Consider the following 17,448-nt stretch of genomic DNA (forward strand, 5'->3'; position numbering starts at 1 on the left):
GTCGAGAGTCTGCTGGTAGAACAGAATATCCCAGACACCCTCACGCGGTGTCCTGAGGATCACCGTCACGCTCGATGTTGCCTTTGTGCTGTTGAGAAGTTGTGTGCGCACCGATGAGAGCAACAAGATCATCAGGGCCGATGGTCTTGTCCTTGAACAAGTTGATGAGAGTGAGAGCATCAGAGGTGACTTTGGGTAGGAGTCCTCCCAAGTTAGCCTTGGTGCTATCCTTGCGACCAACAAAAGAGCGCACTCGGGGTCCAAGAGGACAAGTAACAGCAGCAATGTTGGAGCCCATCTGGATGAGATCGGCCATGGTGACCTGAGTGAAGCCATACGTGTTGTGGTACTTGTCGTAGACGGTTTGGTAGTACTCTCCAATCTGCTCAAGACCCTTGTTCTCGCCGCGGGTCAGCTCATTGGCGAGGATGATGGAGCCATCAGCACCACCTCCCTGAGAAGCAGTCTTCAAGGACCAGGTACCAGCATCGTGGAAGCCAATTCGAACTGCATAGCGAGCCCATCGGGTGCAGCGACCAGCCTCACCCCTGAAGCGTTCTTGAAGCTCGTTGGAGATGTATTGCCACACACAGCAGGTGTCGCGCTTGCACTGGGGAGTGTTCATAGATGGGCAGCCAAAGTAACGCTCGCGGCTTGTGGGGTTGCCATTGCCTTGGAGGATCTTCTTGATATCCCTGCCGACTGAAGTGAGAGACTTGTCACTGACAGTGCTAAGATCTCCGATAAGGGAGTGAGCATCGAAGCTGTCTCCAGTCCAGCCACCCTGACCTCCGCTCTGGCCTCCGCTTTGGCCTCCGCCGCTGCTCCAGCTGCTACCGCCATTGCTCTGACCGGGCCAGGAGGAAGAGCCTCCTCCATTGTTTTGGCTTTGGCCATTACTCCAGCTGTTGCCTCCGCTCTGACTTCCACTGTCGCTCCAGCTGTCGCCTCCATTGCCCTGGTCTCCACCAGTCTGACCTCCTCCATTACCCCATGCGTTGCCTCCACTGCTCTGGCCTCCACTACTCTGGCCTCCACCGCTACCCCAAGTGTTTGCTCCAGTGTTCTTGGAGGGCCACTTGTTGCTGCCCCAGCCATTTCCCCAGCTTCGAGCAGCAATTCGTTCGATTTCTTTGATGGTTTCTCCCATACCGGGGTGGGCGGCAGCCTCTGGGATAGGAGCAGCGGCCAAAGCGGCCGCGATGAGGACGGTGAACTTCATGGTGTGGATGGACAAAAGATGTAAGGAATTATTTATAAGTTATAAGGGAATGTAGTAAATATTATGAAATAAAGACTGTAATGCCTGCTGGCTTGTAGGGGAAAAGAGTGTGGATAGTATTATAACGAATGTGCGAGAGAACGACAAGAGGAAAGCACGTCTAGAGACGATGGAATCAGCTCTTGGTTAGACCTTAGATATGGACGGGAATCATCCTATATATATATACTCCAGAGGCTTGCTTGGTAAGCCTAGTGCCTGGTCGAGTTGCTTTGACCAGACGCCGAGAGCTCTCGGCATGTCAGTTCCAGACCCCCAGTCTTTGCATCTAGCCATGATCTTAGCTTTGCAGCTATAAGACCTCGATCGAGAGAAAACATAAGAAAAGACGCTTGAATAACCCCTGCATCTTATCAACGGGAGCGGTTTGTGTCTAGAACTCCTGGGTATGGAGACCCCTGTTGGACAGACTGCGTTAGCACTATCAGTGCGTAGTAATAGCTTAACTTTCACTCGATATTGCAATTTCTTCCCGAAAAGTGCAAGATTTGCCTTTGTTCATTTCTAGTTAGAGAAGTGGTCGTTTTGGTTTGAGCAAAGACGTTGTCATAGCGTGCATGTGGATCCTCGGCAGCGTGGAGAGCGTTGAGGCTTTGGCGCATGACGCCTCCTCCTATTAAAGAACGAACTAGAGAATCGTTTCGGCTGGAGCGGTTGATCATTCCCTGAATTGGAGTTCTGACTGTTGTCCAGATCTCTTGGTAACGGGAGCAGAACGGTCGCCCTGCAAGGGTATGGGAGAGTGATGCCTGGTAAAACCAGCGAGGCCAGCAATGCTGTAACTGAAGCATATCAAGACTGTAGGGATTTATGCTGACATCGTACGACTTTTGTTATATTCTGTCACTTTCACATTTGTTGTCTGGTTTTGTGACGATATCACGTCACTCCTATTCGCCGAGTACTGCACGACGAATATAGTATCAGTCTCTCAGGGGGTCGTACAGCGTGTAAGATGATACGCTCGCGAGTATCCACTTGATGATCGACAACTCAGCACATGTTTTGTCTCCTTTCGCTGGCCCGAGAAGGTTTTCGTCATGAGCTGGAGAAGCTTTCGGATGGAAATTGCCTTATGCTTATTGGACATGCAGCGAGAATGGAGAGTATTATTGACTTCAGAGCAAGTAAAGTAAGCGCGGAACGCCAAGTCTCGAATTGCGGTGGATCGAAGATCACGGAAATGATCCTTGTTCATGTTCATGTTCAGGTGGATACGGATCCGATAGAGCGGGAAGTTCTTATTGCCAAGGATATGGATTGAGCGGGAGAAGCAATGCCCAACAAGTGCCCACTGCCTCTTGTTTGACGTTTTTGACATTTCATTTTTTGGCTGCTGAAAAAGGAGGAGGAAACATGTCGAAGATTAAGGGGAGATGAAGTGACTCGACGTTGATTGTTAGTTCAGCCACTTGATCACATGACCAGCCACGTAGAATCGGGTTGCGACTTCCATCTTATGCTTAATTGATTGCAACGATGGCTCTCCCAACCCAACACTGATGCCTGCTATAAATCTAGATCAATCTTTGACTCTACAGAGTGCAGATTACCTAGTAGCCAATTCCAAATACAAGGTCTAGACTCATTGCTAATAAACCCCATAAACCGACCCAAAAACACTATAAGATCCAATTAATAGGTCCCTAAAACTAATGAACTAGCGAGGCCATTCAGAACCTTACCCCTGGCACTAAAACGCAGTTGTGGCAACCCAACCAAAACGAGCGCTGCCTTTGTTGGAATAGCTCCGGTGACTGATCACTTCGCCTTGTGCAACAACAGCTGAACATTTCTACGCGAAGTGGTACCGACGGATCCTGAAACAATTAGATGCGCCTATTGCATGGATACGACTTATACACAGCCATCACGCACTTGACGACAGACCAAAGTCAAGACCATGCTGCAGGAAGTCCCGGTCCATCAAACGGTATGGGAACTTCCGAGTAAAGCGTCATAGGAACTGGTCCCAGTTACCATCAGAAACCCAACCAATCTCACCACAAGATTGGACTATTCGGCGGGTTCTAGTGGTACAGTATTGAGTAACAGCGACTCGAGCACAGTTTGCTCAAATATAGGCATAGAGCGGAAGAGCCACGGCCCATAGCATTCTCTCAAAGAGATATGGTTGCTCTCACGCTTCCAACAAATCAGGTACATGCGGCTTAAAATAATCACCATCTCATTCAGTGCCGGATGGTTTGCTGCAGCCATACTGATGAGAGGTCTGAAGCGGGACAAATGAGGCACGAGATCAATAGGATTGGCAAAGTGTATTGTGCAAACAAACCGCTGCAGGGTGGGTAGCTTCTCCTTTAACGCTGTGCCTAGCATCATGCCATCGATCTGCTGGACAAATCAGGTTAGTAAGGTACGGGTTCTCCGGAGATATCATATCACCTACAGGTATTTTGTCGGCAGTAAAGTGTGAATTAGTCAACTGATATCCGTCAAACAGTGGTTCCCGAATGACCAGTGACTTGAGTTGCGGGAATCTTTCTGCAATATAGTTTATTCCGCAGTCGTTTGTTGATTTGTGCTTCGGTCTGGATATCGTGGCTCTTGTGGACTGGCTCCCAAGATGCGAGGAGATCTCTGGTGCTGCTATGGACTGGGAAGAACCGGGGCCTGTGGCCTCTCCAACGCACTCCATCAAGCAACGACTATTCTTTTCGCACTTTAACTCTAAAACCTCAATATTAGGTCCGGAACGGAGTTCATCTGTCAACGTCTTGATTTGCTTGGCAGAGAGATTCTGAACGTCGAGTGAGAGTGATTCGAGCGATGTCATCGCGTTAATGATATATGCAGCCTTAGGCACCGATAGTAGCTCATCAACACAGCAGGGCGGACATTCGGTGCGACAACCATCAAAGTGAATAGTTGCCTCTCTACGAAGCAGGGATGCTTTAGCATGTATATCTATATATGTGATGGTCAGTTCACTTACTTGATGAGGCCAAACTTCTCGCAGTGTTCTTCAAGGTAGGCGACGAAAGTATCGATATCGCTAGAGGTTACACATAGTCCGATAGAGAGTTTAACTCTGGACCATACGATACTGGCCAGATTCTCTCGAAGTCGACGGCATGTTGTTGACAGGGCCCTGGCATCTCTTCTCTCAGCGGCAACGCCAACAGCATAGATAAGTTCGTTAGGAAGGTCCAAAAGATTAAATTTTGCACGGGGACGATGTTTGGCTAAAGCTGTCAGTTTCGTCGTCGGGGGCCTCTTATTTGAGCCAAATAGTGTATCCGCGATACACTGTTGTATCCCTTCGCTCAGATTCCACAAGACAACCATTTTACCAAATGCGAGGGAAGAGAAAGAACGTTGGCAACGGTTGGACGTTGAAAGGAGAGGATCATATATAGTTCTCCTGATTAAGGTTTTGAGCTTGGGCTGTGTGAGCGCCCGCAGGTATATTGAAGTGCACCAAGTAGTGTATCATATAAAATATCAACGGCAGTTGAATCCCTGCTGCGTTTGCTGGATCTACAGAAGTGGTTCGCGTCATCAAGCGAAGAGCAAGGGACTGCAAGTTGGCTGACCGCTTGTCATGTGAGATCGACATGAGGATAAAGGAGCAAGACACAGTTGCTGTGTACACAGCTAACTTATAACGTATGTGTCCCTGATCGACAGTTCATAGTGCTGTGTGAGACATTTACGTTAGTGAAAAAAATTGACGTGCCGGGACAACCTTGCAGTTGAAAACCTTGATTATAGTGAAGGAGTCGTCCGTCTTCGGCTTCTTTATCGGTGTCAAGACCTCGTTTGTAGATACAGGGTCACGCCATTCTAGGGTGACAATTTATCACTAGTTTTACACATAATGGATGATTTTACAATAGTCACGAGGAGGCCAGCTTTGCCACGTAAGCACACACGAAAGGTCACATACTTCACAATCAGGGGACAAATATATAAATCAAGACAGATTGCATTGCTATGGATCCAGTTGAGCAGTTCGCCCTGCTACTCGGGATATACATCAAACGCCAATGATCCTAGACGCCTGCTTGCCAATTCATCCCAATACAGATTTTTCAGCGCCCTCAACCCCCTTTATGCACATCTCATTACCCTAGGGCCAGCAACGCTTAACATAACAGAACAGACCTCGCTAATCTAGATGAAGAGGCTGTGTACAATAATCCTCCACAGTCGAAACAAAAGGGAACAGACAAGTGTAAAAATAATAGACAAATACAAAAATTCATGGCGTCGGGCCCGACGAGATGTAACTTGAAAAAGCGGGAAGTGGATATGAAGAAAAGAAGAAAATGAAAAATGCTGATTGGCAAACATGTCCAAGGAACTGGATGTGTGAGAAGACACCTGGCTGAGCATTGTCATAGAGGCATTCAATCATGCGTCGAGCTTGTTGCCCGAAAAGGCTTTTGGTTATGCGACGCTCTGTTGTTGGCTCACTCAAGGTCATCGCGAGATGCCCGCATCATCATGAAAAGCTTGCGTGAATCCATCAAAGTTCAGACGGCGCGATCGTGTTTTGACATCATTCGTAGATAAAAAACATTGGGCAAAGGTCAATCAAGGAACTCAGTAAGCATCCTCATCAGTCCACTCGCTGCCAGAAATGATGCGGTTTCCGTCCTGGTCAATCATTACTGGTCCGTTATAAGACCCTGCTGGTGGTACTCCACGTATGCGCTTAGATTGACTGCTTATGGGACGGCCTTGATCAGGCGAGAACTGTTTGCTTCGAGTAGCTCTTAATCTCGCATAATAGGCATCTGAAACATCAACTTCGGGTTCGCTGTTGTCATCATCATAGGTCTCCCAGTTCTCAGATCCTGAGATATTGGTAGAGGCCATTGATTCACCCGAGATGTGTCGTGGAGGGGGGGCAGCGGGACGGTAACCTTGCGAGCGGATAGTCGCATACGGATCTTGGAAGCTCTCCTCGCTGAAGCTTGGGTGGCTACTCAAATGAGAACTGTTACTTGGGTAGCTGTACTGGGAGTGGTTGGAGTTGGATCGAGCTGTTGGTGGACGGTCGTCGTAAACATCCTCAGGCTCAACTGGACGCACAATGCTGCAAGCAAGGTTGGAGGATTTGTAGGGGTTCATGTTGTGTTCAAATTCAGCCTGAGCCATGATGTCTCGCATCTTGGGAGGGGGTGCTCTCATCATGGATTGGCCCGGTCGGTAGTTATCAGCACACGACTCAGCCCGAGGGCGTTCGGGAGAGTTGTTGCCGTACTTCATATTCGACAAGGGAACTCGTGCTGGGATTCGGGACGGGCTCCTTACAGGGCTGAGAGGAATGCTAGATGTGGATACGTGTGTTTGGTGTCCAGGACGCTTGGGAGGTCCGGCAGTTGTGGGAGTTTTGGTCATTGATCGAGGAGGAATAGACTTGGTGTTGATGCGGCTTGGTACTGACTTGGATGGCTTGGCAGCTGATGGTGGTGGGCCAGCAGGAGTCTTGGATCGCGGTGGCAGCGCGTTCTTCTTTGAATCCTCTTCAGCCTCAATCTCGTCCAGGTAACACTCTCCACAGACGAGGAATGGTCGTGAATATTCCTCTTCCCAATCGGAAAGTATCCTGCGCAACTCAGCAGTAATCTTGGGAAGCTCCTTGGCAATGCGCTTTCGCATCTTCTCCTCGCGAAGCAACTTGCCAGGATCTCGCTTCTCACCCTTCTGGCCACGGCCCATAAGTCTTGACGCATCTTGACTTGAGGCAGCGAGGTCATTACGCTCCTTGATCAGAGCCTTGCGTCTATCAATCAAAGCTAATATAGGGGCTCGCTCTTCCCTTAGAGCTTCGAGGCGAGCGACCTCACGCTCATGAGCCTCTAGGAGAGCATCACTGTAGACATCGGAAAAGGCAGGGGTGAACTCGAGCATTTCATCCTCGCTGAAGTAGAGCGCATCCCAGAGTTCTTGAAGCTTGACGCGGGTGTCTTCGACGAAGAGGTGGAGGTTCTGACGCTTGAGTTCATTCAAGCGGCTAAGCTCGTCTTCGAACTCATTAATCTGTCGGACACCACAGCCACGGTTCGCGTTAAGGAATGACTTGGTCTCACTCTCATCGACGCCAAGTTTGATCCAGAGGGCCTCAACGGCAGCTCTGAGTTGGTTGAGCTTCTTTTCCCTGTTCTTCTTCTCGTCTGTGAGTCTATCACGCTTGGCACGGAGTCGGCTGATGTCTTCCTCATGCAAGCCGAGCTGCTCAGGAGCATCACGGTAGTACTTGACGATGGCAGCATCTTGTTGCGCTTGAGGGATACCAAGCTCTGCCCAGAGTCCAATCGTCTGGTCGGCAAGCGCCTGAACGGTGGCAATACGACGAGAATACTCTTCATAAACTCGTGTAAACTCACTGTCGAGCTTGTCAACATAAGTGGAAGAAAGGTCAAAGTTGGCAGGAATGGTCTGGTCTGGGTCTGTAGGGGGCAATGGGATCTGGACGAAAGTAGGCTCAAGATGTGAGGAGTAGGATTCGAGAGCCACTACGAGTTCTGTATGGAGTCAGTACATAGGATGTTGAGGCGTTGTAATATGGACGCACTCTTGACTTGTTCGAAGCGCTCCTTGTGGATGCGACTGATTATGGTGTGCTTCTCCTTTAGTTTTTGAAGGCATCGCGTTAACGGATAGGTGATGGTGAGTTCATCATCCTCGTTAGAACGGCGTCGATTTTGGTCGTCGAGGGAGGCCTCCATCTGATGGATGATGGTGATGATCTTTTTTGCTTCGTCGACCATTTCTTTCTTTTCTGAGTTGACGAGTCGCACTTGGCTGTTGAGGGCCTCGGATAGTGCTGAGAATAACTGCCCAAGTCAGTAACCCGTCGGCGTTTGTGTCGCAAACCAAAGCTAACATACCTCGGACTCACGAGCTTCGCGCTCATGATCAGGAACACCGATCTCATCGAAGAGACCGTGCAGCTGGCCAATACTGTTGTTGACCTGCTGCGCAAGGTAGCTTGTGTCGACCATCTTGTTCAAGTCGTGAACGCCGTCGCTGGAGGGGGCGGGGGATGGTCGGGTAACAATGCTTATACACAAGCAATGACAGAAGGAAGAGCGCTAGCTTGTGAACGAATGCGCAAAGGAAAAAAAACGTATGCAGGGTGTATTTGGATAAGGCGTAGGCGTGGCGTGAATCGTGGTCTCGGTAATATGCAGTCGGGATCTTTTAGTATGGGTGTTTACTTTCTCTCCCAGGCGGTCATTGAGCAGTGAAGTCGTCAAGGCAGAAATAGCATGATATGCGCAATGCGAAGCTGTAAATGGTGAATACCATGCAACGCAAAAGCAAACTCGCGATGGGAAATGATCTGGTCTGGTCTGGAGTTGAGGAGACGAAAGAAAAGAAAAAGAATGAAAGACCAGGCGTGGATGCGGCTGAGACAAGATGAGAGAGTGAGGGCCTCTACTACAAAAGTATTCTTCACGAAGGAGCATCGGAGGCTGTAAACGATGGGAAGTCGAGTTGCTAGAGCAACGTTTCCCCCAGGGTTTAATTGGCGGGCGTTTTTGGAGAGGCCCAGTGTTTCAGTGCAATTACCCCGCTGTAGGTTGCTTTTGGCAGGGATAACCCAGAGCTTTGAGGCCACTGAAGGCTTGGTCGAAGCGCTATTGATCAGCTGTTGTAACCGCGATCCAGTTATTAAGAGTTATGATTGGCTTGAAGTGGGCATTCTTCTTCACATCCCAGAGTCGTCTCCCTTATTAGGACAGTATTTGGCCCGTCCTCTCGTTGCGAACCGGGAAAAAGAATGGGATTTCTCTTTGGTCTCACTTCCGCCTTTTCGCCTTGCGATTAAATAATAAATTAAATAAAAAAAAGTAAATCGTTACGTATACTCGAATATTCGTTTAGCTAATCGGTCTAGTATATAGCTCAGCTAAGTATAGCAATATAGCCGGGCAATCCTCCGTCCGCGATCGATCAACAAATAAGTTCCCTGTTTTTAACCCCGTCCGTTTCCAGTTTCCCATGGCAAAATCTAACCTGATTGTCCATTAGCTGTAACCAGGTTCAAGTTATAGTACAAGCATGAACCCGCAGCAATGGTCCGAAAATGTGTAAGCAAGCAAGAGTGTTTGGCGTCTCTGCTCCAGCTCCTTGCATACAGTAGGCTGAGTTGGCTGGCTGGATCGTCAGATTCGTTGACTTGCATGTGCAGAAGGGCTAGGATAAGCGAATAGGGACTCCGCAAGCGGCATCAAAACAAACCAGTCATCTCTGTATCACTGTAAGGGAGCAAGAGGCTAAGCTAAAGTTAATTAAATTGCTGAGCCGCAAGCAGACTTTTGTTTTCTACCTCCCCACTTTGGCGGGAAGAAAAAAAAGTATGTGCACATAGATACCCGGTTTCCATCTTGGTGCTGGTAGAGAATGGCATTATTGTCAACAATTGTTTTCGGATGGAGTCTTTCATTGGCGAGAGACCGCAAACCTGCAGCTGGGCTGCAGTAGCTGTAACTTGCTTTTCCTCCAGCTTCTACGCTTATCTTGATTTATCTTATTCTCACCAGACTCACCAACTTCGCAGGGATGTAAACAAGGCAACAAAACAATGGTCCCCCTGGGATTGCCATAGCTACCCCTCGTCTCATCTCATCGCATCGCCGAGGTCCTTTCCCTAAACACTCTATCGCATCCGATTTCCGAGCCCAAGCTCCCAGGATCTATCACCATCAGTCTGGTCATCACTCGACGTCGTCGTCATATTTTGCTTTTCTTGTTTGCACAGCCTAGATTCGGGCTAAACTATCTGTATGCTCCCCCGCGTGGCCCATCGGTGATCAATGCTACCTGTCGTAATTAAACTCTCCGTACCATAGGTAATTAAAGATATCTTGTACATTAATCCGCTCCTGTAATTGCATTTTCTTTCACCGCCGTTCGATCAAATCTCGCCTATGTTGTGTCACAGACGGGTTTGTTGATACTGAAGCTCGTCTGATGTAGGTGCCCATGAATGATCCTGCTAGACTAACAACCTTGCCCCCCTGTTGCACACTGCAGCACACCCAACGAACTAATGCACTGCAAAAAGACGCGAACGACATGAGAGAGTCATTATCTTCGTGGTGTCTCAAGTCTGCTGTGGCATCTCGAGCCCAAGCCTGCATACGCATACTGTCTCGTATAGTGGCCACCCAGCCTCCATCACCAAAGACCAGCTCCGAAGTCGAAGCCCATAGTTTCTACGGATAGGAAAGTGATGATAAAGTACCTGTTGGTCTATAGAGTTTTGATGCATAACTGACAATGCAGGTCATGTTGTCGAAGTCCAAGCTTACTTTCTGTCAAAACATGCCGGTGCTTGCAGCTTAGAGCGTCGTCGGGGTGGCCGTTGTCGAGACCGTGCACCACACCACCTTGAAATTGTCGCTTGGGACGTTGGAACTAAACAAGTATGGCGGTGTCCTTCGTTTGATCGGGGAGTCTTTCGTCTCCGTCATGGCACTTTACCTTCGTGGCGGTGATCATTGGGCGATGTTCCCCAGCCCCCTACCCGTAACCCGAATTGCCTCGTCAACCCAGCCTCGTCGATAAGGGCTCAAGTTCCGCGTCCAGAAAGATGTTCTCGGATAGTGAGTCTCATCAATGTCTCCGAGCAAAGTTTTCGGAGATCTCCCGATCACATCGCGCTCCATGATGGCATTCCATTGCCTTCTATGCCCGCCTTGAGACCTTTTTCGCTCATCTCCATGATGCCATACATGTCCCAAGATAAGTAATTCTGAAGATCACTGAGATCGACTGCTTGATGGTCCATATGAGAGGTCGTGGCTACAGGAGGCGTTCGTTGAGATACGGGCTGTTCATGTTGTAGTGTGGACCGCGCGGGTGTCTCCTCGGGCCGGCTGTTTGGTGGGCGCCCGGAGACAGATCCGGCTCCTATCTTGCTAGAAGGCGGACTTGCATTTCCAGTCTTGTTCCAGGCGTCACGGTCCATCGGTTTGATATCGCCACTTTCGCTTTGAGCTAGACGTGCTAATCCAAGTGCTCCCAGAGTCTCACCAGGACTGCCGATGACCGGGCTTCCGGAGAGAATAGGCGAGCTGGGTTACGTTATTAGCGACCCCTTATCCGTATATGGAAATTTGATCGAAGCATACCTTTCCTCATCGCCCTGCATAGGGCGATCGCTCATATGCTCGTCCTGCGCAAAGGTTTTGCGAATCTTAGCCAACCACCGCTCCGTCGTCGTCGCCTGTCATCATTGTTAGCGAGGCATGTTTCCCCTGAATTCTTCAACATACCAAAGAGTCGGCAAGTGGGAACAGGGCTGCCATTGTCCGTAGGATTTTACTGTTGCTTTCCACAGCATTGATCGCATCCACGACAATGGTCTCAGCATCAGGCCTACTGAGATCAAGCAGTCTTGCAATGTAGTACAACATTACCCGACTGCTGTCATATGCGAAGCACGGTAGCAAACTATCAGCTAAGTATCTTGCACCGTGTTGTACCGCTTCTGCCAAGATGGTAGCGATCTGCTGTGCATGGTAAAAGCAATCTGCTTGCAAGGACTGCAGGAACTCCTCCTGGTTGGGCGGGAAGTAAAAGGGCTTAATTAGCTTGAAAAGTTCAGGCATAGATATTCTGTAGAGGTCCAGGAGGTTGTGGTGATAAGTACAATGAAGCAGGACAAGTGAACCGAGCTGATCAGACTCAAGGCGAGCGTAGATGGTATCAGTAGAGTATGAGATGAACTCGGGGAGATGTCGACCCCATGCTCGTAGGTCAGCATCCAGGGCAGCAAAGTCGGACTCAGGAAGCCATGGAGGCGGGCTCGTGTTCAGATGCTTGACATATCTATTTTCTAATTAGATGTCTCATTCAACCCAAGGGTTTATGCGGATGATACGAACCTGACTACCCGTTTCCAAAGAGTGACGATTCGGATGTAGTAAGCCATGATTCCCATGTTGGCAGCCGGTCTCCGTGGAACGATAGCGGGAGGCAGGAATTGCAAAACGTGTCCTACACCGAGAGTCTCAGTCACACATGGAATCCGTAGTCTGAAGTTACGCTCATTGCACGGTAACTGGATCTTGATGTCGGCTTCGCGAAGGAGTGTCAGTTGGTCAACACCACTACCCGTCCATGCGTCCAGGATATAGCAAGCCCACATGAGTCTTCGACGACTCTCCTTCTCAACAGCAGGTGGAGAGGACTCGTTGGCTTCTGCGCAAAGAATGTCGGGCGAGAACTCGACGTTGAGCTGCAGGGCATGTGCCATTCGCACAGCGAGACCGCTCAACATCAGAGCTTGATTGTATTCGCCTAGTCTAAAGTGAAAGTCGTAAAGTAATATACAGGTCTGAGTAATACCGGTCAGTTGATTGTCAATTCTGAACGTTACATCGGGACATACCATGAGTCTCTGGACTGAAATCTTGCCAAAGTTTGTGAGAACGAGCAACTCGGACTTTTGTGCCCAACTATTACCCGCAGCTCTTATCAAGCCTGCCTTGGCATCGTGGTCTTCTACGTTGACAGATAGAGCATAGAATCTATGTCGTCAGCTTCGATTTCTCATTCACTCATGTTGAGATAACATACTTGGCGCCTTGGGCGCAAATGATGTGCAACAATGCTCTTTCATCCTCAGACTCAAAGCCTTTGTCTAACTGCCGAGTAAAGGATGGTCTATGTACAAAAGCAAAGCATCGAAGAGGGTGGATATTTGCAAAGTAGTGGTCAACTACGGTACGGATGTTGTTTGCAGACGGGAGATCTGAGGACACAAGCCTGAGAACACAGTCAGTAACAACCCGAAATATCCGGACCAGACACAAGACTCACCATGAATAAATCGATAATTCAGTGTCGTCTGAGAAATCTATGGGAGGGTCGACAGCACTGGTGGCCCGGGTGTCGGAACGATGGGATGCTGCGACATCAGTGTCCCGCGATTGAAGGAGACTTGGAGACCTGAAGCTATCTCCAGTAACTGAAGACGCATCCAGAGAAGACTCCAATTCTTCCTCATTTGAGACCGAAGTTGATGCTTTGCTGAGATTGCGCGCCCAGCGAGGAGCCGAGCCTCCGTCGTACTGGCACTCTAGATTACGGGCGCAGCATCGCGAACATCTCGGACGGTCGCCATCGCATTTGGTCTTTGAAACACGGCAGCTCGTACAAGATCGGTAAGTACGGATTTTTCTCAAAGAAACAGGGACTGAGCCACGCCGACTGCCCGATTTTGAGCCGTCGTCATCAACACACTCGAGTTGAAGACGTTCGCAATTGCGACAGCCGTTGGGTCGTCCATCGCATTTGACCTGTGGGTTTTATGTGAGTAATTTTGTTGATGAATAAAAACAGAGCGTGGAAATTGAAGGCAGGACATGTCATTTCAACTCACCTTTCTTGCCCGACAAACTCGACAGCCCATGATGATGCGGTTGATGTTAACGCTAGAAAGACTCTCGTTATCGGCAAGACTGCGAGAGGTCTTTTGCCCCGGGCTTGAGTGATGGTCTCCCATGATTGCGATTACTGTTGGAGGTTCTGCAAGCAGGCTACTACCTACTATTCCTATTCACCCGCCTTGCCCTGGCTCACGGCGAGCGACCTGGCGATGGCGTGCGATGGTCCGTCCCTATGCAATCGCTGACAAGGTGCAGCAGCAGGTGGATTCGCGCCACACCAAATCTTCGGGGAGATTGATTTAGGCAACTCGATAGAGTCTAGACCACCATCAAAGCCACCCTCTATCAAGCGCTATGTGGGTTGACAACCCTTGCAACCGCTGTCAGCCATATCACGACATTGCCGTAGAAATGACGATGGTTGAGGATATCCCACGCCCTTGCACGGGGACTTCGGATGTCGGAAAACTCTTGGCCAACAAACTCCCTTGTAGGATAAAACATGGTAATAAAAACGTCCGAGACTCTGATGATCCCAGAGCTGTATTCTTGTTTTTTAGGTAGTGACCCCCACTCAATTCTGCTTACCGGCAGGTTCCTGTCATACACGAGATATCATGAGCGCTTCGTTAGCCCAGTAGTGAGGTTCTCTCATGACATGGGTTCCAGCGACAGATCCTTGTGGGCTCGCGTCGCTGCGACCATCCACCGCAAAGCATGAGCAGTCCCTGATATGATGCTTCTTTGTAAGGATATGTATATGATCTATCGAATTCGCAAGTCAACCTTTCTTCTCTTGAGATAACGAATTTCTTGTTCAAGTGTCCGCGACTCCAAGCCTTTTTCCAAGTACAAGAGAATCGATCTACATAACTCTCTAGGAGCATAGACAATTCACGAGGATTATATGACAGGATGGTTATATAAGAAAAGCAGCTTCAAGCAGGTACAAAGTGTTATCCTACTACAATGTTGAATCATAACCGAAAAGAGACATAGATGTTAAGAATGTGACTCTGCAGTGTTGTATCAATAGATAAAAGTCAATTGCTAAACGATTCAACAGATATGAAAACTGAAGTAATTACCCGTCTATCACCAGTATAACGGCAGCCTGTGAGTCAAAACTGCTGCTAAGTACAATTTGACTGGAGGAAAAGAATTGATGGTATCGCGAACCACTTCAGTTGTGTACAGGGTAGTCAGTTAGTACAAAAATGACGACAACTTCTTGATTCACAGCAACTTATTTCGATTCTAGCTCTGCTATATCATCAAATAATTGAAATCATTCAGTTCATTGTTTTCTCAAGAGAAATGAGTATTGATATACGAATATCGTCTCTTCCTTTGTCGCTGATGACTCTTATCTTTATCGTTCCCCTTATGACTCAAAGCTGTCCAATTGCAACCCCTCCGCCCCTCCCCCACCAACAACTCTTGATGATAACTTCCCACCGCCAAAAATAACCCCACTACCAGCTTCAAACATTGAACAAAGCTAAGCATTTTCTCCAACTCGACGACATCGCCAAAGCAACTATCAAATCGAACCGAACATCGACCATACACCGACTCCCATCATGTCCGACCCTGTCGCTGAGGTCACCGAGGCCACTGTCAAGCTCGTGCTTGACGAGGTGACAGGCGAGCAGGTCACGCGCAACGAGCTGAAGAAGCGAACCCAGAAGCGAGCTAAGAAGGCTGCTGCTCAGGCATCGCGAGAGGAGAAGGCAAAGAACCAGGAGGCAAACCCCAAGCCTGCTGCGCCCAAGCCCAAGGCCCAGGAGCCTACCCAGCTCGACCCCGATGCTATGTTCAAGCAGGGCTTCCTCGCCGATGTATACAAGGAGAGACCTGTGAAGCCTGTTGTCACCCGATTCCCTCCCGAGCCAAACGGATACCTTCACTTGGGTCACGCCAAGGCTATTGCCATTGACTTTGGATTCGCTCGCTACCACGGTGGCAAGACGGTAAGCTTCAATGCGCCGGATGGATTTGATAAAGATGCTAATTTATGATAGATCCTTCGGTATGATTTTAGAATCGAGCGCCAAAAAAATTATAGCTAACGGATATAAAGATTCGATGACACAAACCCCGACGAAGAGGAGGAGATCTATTTTGAATGGATCCTGAAGATCATCAGGTGGCTTGGTGCGAATCTCGATGTCTACGATACCCGAATCGATTTTGACTAATATTGGTTGTCAACAGGTTTTGAGCCTAGCGCCATCACACACTCTAGCGACAACTTCCAGAAGCTATTCGATCTCGCCAAGGAGCTTATTAAGAAGGACAAGGCATACGTCTGCCACTGTAACGAAGCCGAGATCAAGCTTCAGCGTGGTGGAAAGGAAGGAAAGGAAGGTCCCCGATACCGTTGCGCCCATGCCGAGCAGGATGTCGAGACAAACCTCCAGAAGTTCCAGGATATGCACGATGGAAAATACGCACCCCAGACTGCTTTCCTCCGCATGAAGCAGGACATCACAAACGGCAACCCTCAGATGTGGGATCTTGCGGCCTACCGCATACCTAAGAACCAGAAGGTTCACCACCGAGCGCCCGAGTGGAAGATTTTCCCTACCTACGATTTCACACACTGTCTTTGCGATAGTTTCGAGGGTATCACACACAGTCTGTGCACCACCGAGTTTATTCTGTCTCGTGAAAGCTACGAGTGGCTGAACAAGTCCCTCGAGGTCTACGAGCCAATGCAGCGAGAGTTTGGTGAGAAAAGATATGTAAATGTGTAAGTACGAATTGCTGATGACTTTTAGGCCGACTTAATGTTAGCGGAACCATCATGAGCAAGCGAGCTCTCAAGAAGCTTGTTGAGGGCGGATATGTTCGAGCTTGGGATGACCCTCGTCTGTACACACTGATCGCCATCAAGCGTCGCGGTATCCCCCCTGGCGCTCTTTTGGCTTTCATCAACGAGCTTGGTGTTACCACAGCCAAAACAATCATCCAGATTGCACGATTCGAGCAGACCGTCCGCCGTTACCTCGAGAACACTGTGCCACGACTCATGCTTGTCCTGGACCCTATTCCCGTGACCATTGAGGATCACGAGGAAACTGTAGAACTTGAGGTTCCTTACTCCCCTAAGGACCCCAAGTTCGGTACTCACAAGGTCCGATTTACCAAGACTGTCTACATTGACCGATCCGATTTCCGAGAGGAAGACATTAAGGGCTACTTCCGACTTGCCCCTGGTAAGACCGTTGGTCTTCTCAACGCTCCTCACCCTATCAAGGCTACTTCGTTCGAGAAGGATGAGTCAGGTAAGGTCACTAGCATCAAGGCTGTGTTCGACAAGGAGAGCAAGCCCAAGACCTACATCCAGTGGGTGCCCGAGGGCTCCATCAAGTTGGAGGCCCGTGTGCAAAGCCCTCTGTTCAAGTCTGACGACCCTACTGCGGTTGAGGGCGGCTTTTTGAACGACATCAACCCCGACAGTGAGGTCGTCTACCCTGAGGCTCTTGTTGAGGAGGGTTTTAATGAGGTGCGCCAGCGCGCTCCTTGGCCTGTTACAGCTGGTGAGACCAACGAGGCTAGCGGCCCCGAGAGTGTTCGATTCCAGGCTATGCGTGTCGCCTACTTTGTGAGTGTATGCTTCCTGACCTTTGAACGAAAACTAACCATCACATAGGCCATGGACTCGGATAGCACAGATGACAAGATTGTGCTTAACCGTATTGTTTCTCTGAAGGAGGATCGCGAAAAGAACTAGTTACAGTTTATAAACTAAGTCAGAAGAAAAAAGAAGAAAAAAGAGAAAGA

General features: G+C 49.1%; 6 protein-coding genes across 6 annotated transcripts; 2 read left to right on the forward strand and 4 right to left on the reverse strand.

The window, feature by feature from the left end:
* Window positions 1–40: 40 nt before the first annotated feature.
* FGSG_02551 (uncharacterized protein) lies at window positions 41–1,222 on the reverse strand (the record flags this gene model as incomplete). The annotated part of the gene is made up of 1 exon (XM_011320186.1): window positions 41–1,222. One exon carries the CDS (start codon window positions 1,220–1,222, stop codon window positions 41–43), a length of 1,182 nt encoding a protein of 393 aa, XP_011318488.1.
* A 2,076-nt stretch (window positions 1,223–3,298) lies between these two features.
* FGSG_02552 (uncharacterized protein) lies at window positions 3,299–4,591 on the reverse strand (the record flags this gene model as incomplete). Its single annotated transcript, XM_011320187.1, has 3 exons — window positions 3,299–3,637; window positions 3,693–4,179; window positions 4,239–4,591. 3 exons carry the CDS (start codon window positions 4,589–4,591, stop codon window positions 3,299–3,301), a joined length of 1,179 nt encoding a protein of 392 aa, XP_011318489.1.
* A 905-nt stretch (window positions 4,592–5,496) lies between these two features.
* FGSG_02553 (uncharacterized protein) lies at window positions 5,497–8,630 on the reverse strand. The gene is made up of 3 exons (XM_011320188.1): window positions 8,146–8,630; window positions 7,830–8,091; window positions 5,497–7,779 (listed from the first exon to the last, which is right to left on the reverse strand). Exons 1-3 carry the CDS (start codon window positions 8,257–8,259, stop codon window positions 5,852–5,854), a joined length of 2,304 nt encoding a protein of 767 aa, XP_011318490.1. The 5' UTR covers window positions 8,260–8,630; the 3' UTR covers window positions 5,497–5,851.
* A 112-nt stretch (window positions 8,631–8,742) lies between these two features.
* On the forward strand, window positions 8,743–9,093 carry FGSG_12158 (uncharacterized protein; the record flags this gene model as incomplete). Its single annotated transcript, XM_011320189.1, has 1 exon — window positions 8,743–9,093. One exon carries the CDS (start codon window positions 8,743–8,745, stop codon window positions 9,091–9,093), a length of 351 nt encoding a protein of 116 aa, XP_011318491.1.
* Window positions 9,094–10,261: 1,168 nt separating this feature from the next.
* Window positions 10,262–13,775, reverse strand: FGSG_02554 (uncharacterized protein; the record flags this gene model as incomplete). The annotated part of the gene is made up of 7 exons (XM_011320190.1): window positions 10,262–11,340; window positions 11,398–11,492; window positions 11,542–12,097; window positions 12,154–12,506; window positions 12,660–12,772; window positions 13,149–13,569; window positions 13,653–13,775. The coding sequence occupies 7 exons, from the start codon at window positions 13,773–13,775 to the stop codon at window positions 10,917–10,919; spliced, it is 2,085 nt and encodes a 694-aa protein (XP_011318492.1). The 3' UTR covers window positions 10,262–10,916.
* A 1,467-nt stretch (window positions 13,776–15,242) lies between these two features.
* FGSG_02555 (glutaminyl-tRNA synthetase) lies at window positions 15,243–17,440 on the forward strand (the record flags this gene model as incomplete). The annotated part of the gene is made up of 6 exons (XM_011320191.1): window positions 15,243–15,632; window positions 15,684–15,691; window positions 15,743–15,816; window positions 15,877–16,392; window positions 16,443–17,269; window positions 17,318–17,440. The coding sequence occupies 6 exons, from the start codon at window positions 15,243–15,245 to the stop codon at window positions 17,396–17,398; spliced, it is 1,896 nt and encodes a 631-aa protein (XP_011318493.1). The 3' UTR covers window positions 17,399–17,440.
* Between the last annotated feature and the right edge of the window lie 8 nt (window positions 17,441–17,448).

This window comes from Fusarium graminearum, chromosome 1 (genome assembly GCF_000240135.3).
Source record: "Fusarium graminearum PH-1 chromosome 1, whole genome shotgun sequence".
NCBI classification, from domain to species: domain Eukaryota; kingdom Fungi; phylum Ascomycota; class Sordariomycetes; order Hypocreales; family Nectriaceae; genus Fusarium; species Fusarium graminearum.

Excerpts from the sequence above, each read along its gene's own strand:
- FGSG_02553 (XM_011320188.1), bottom strand. The coding sequence starts at position 8,259 with ATGGTCGACACAAGCTACCTTGCGCAGCAGGTCAACAACAGTATTGGC. Across the intron at positions 8,092-8,145 it reads GCGAAGCTCGTGAGTCCGAG|TTATTCTCAGCACTATCCGA; the intron begins GTATGTTAGCTT and ends TGACTTGGGCAG. Across the intron at positions 7,780-7,829 it reads GCGCTTCGAACAAGTCAAGA|AACTCGTAGTGGCTCTCGAA; the intron begins GTGCGTCCATAT and ends GACTCCATACAG.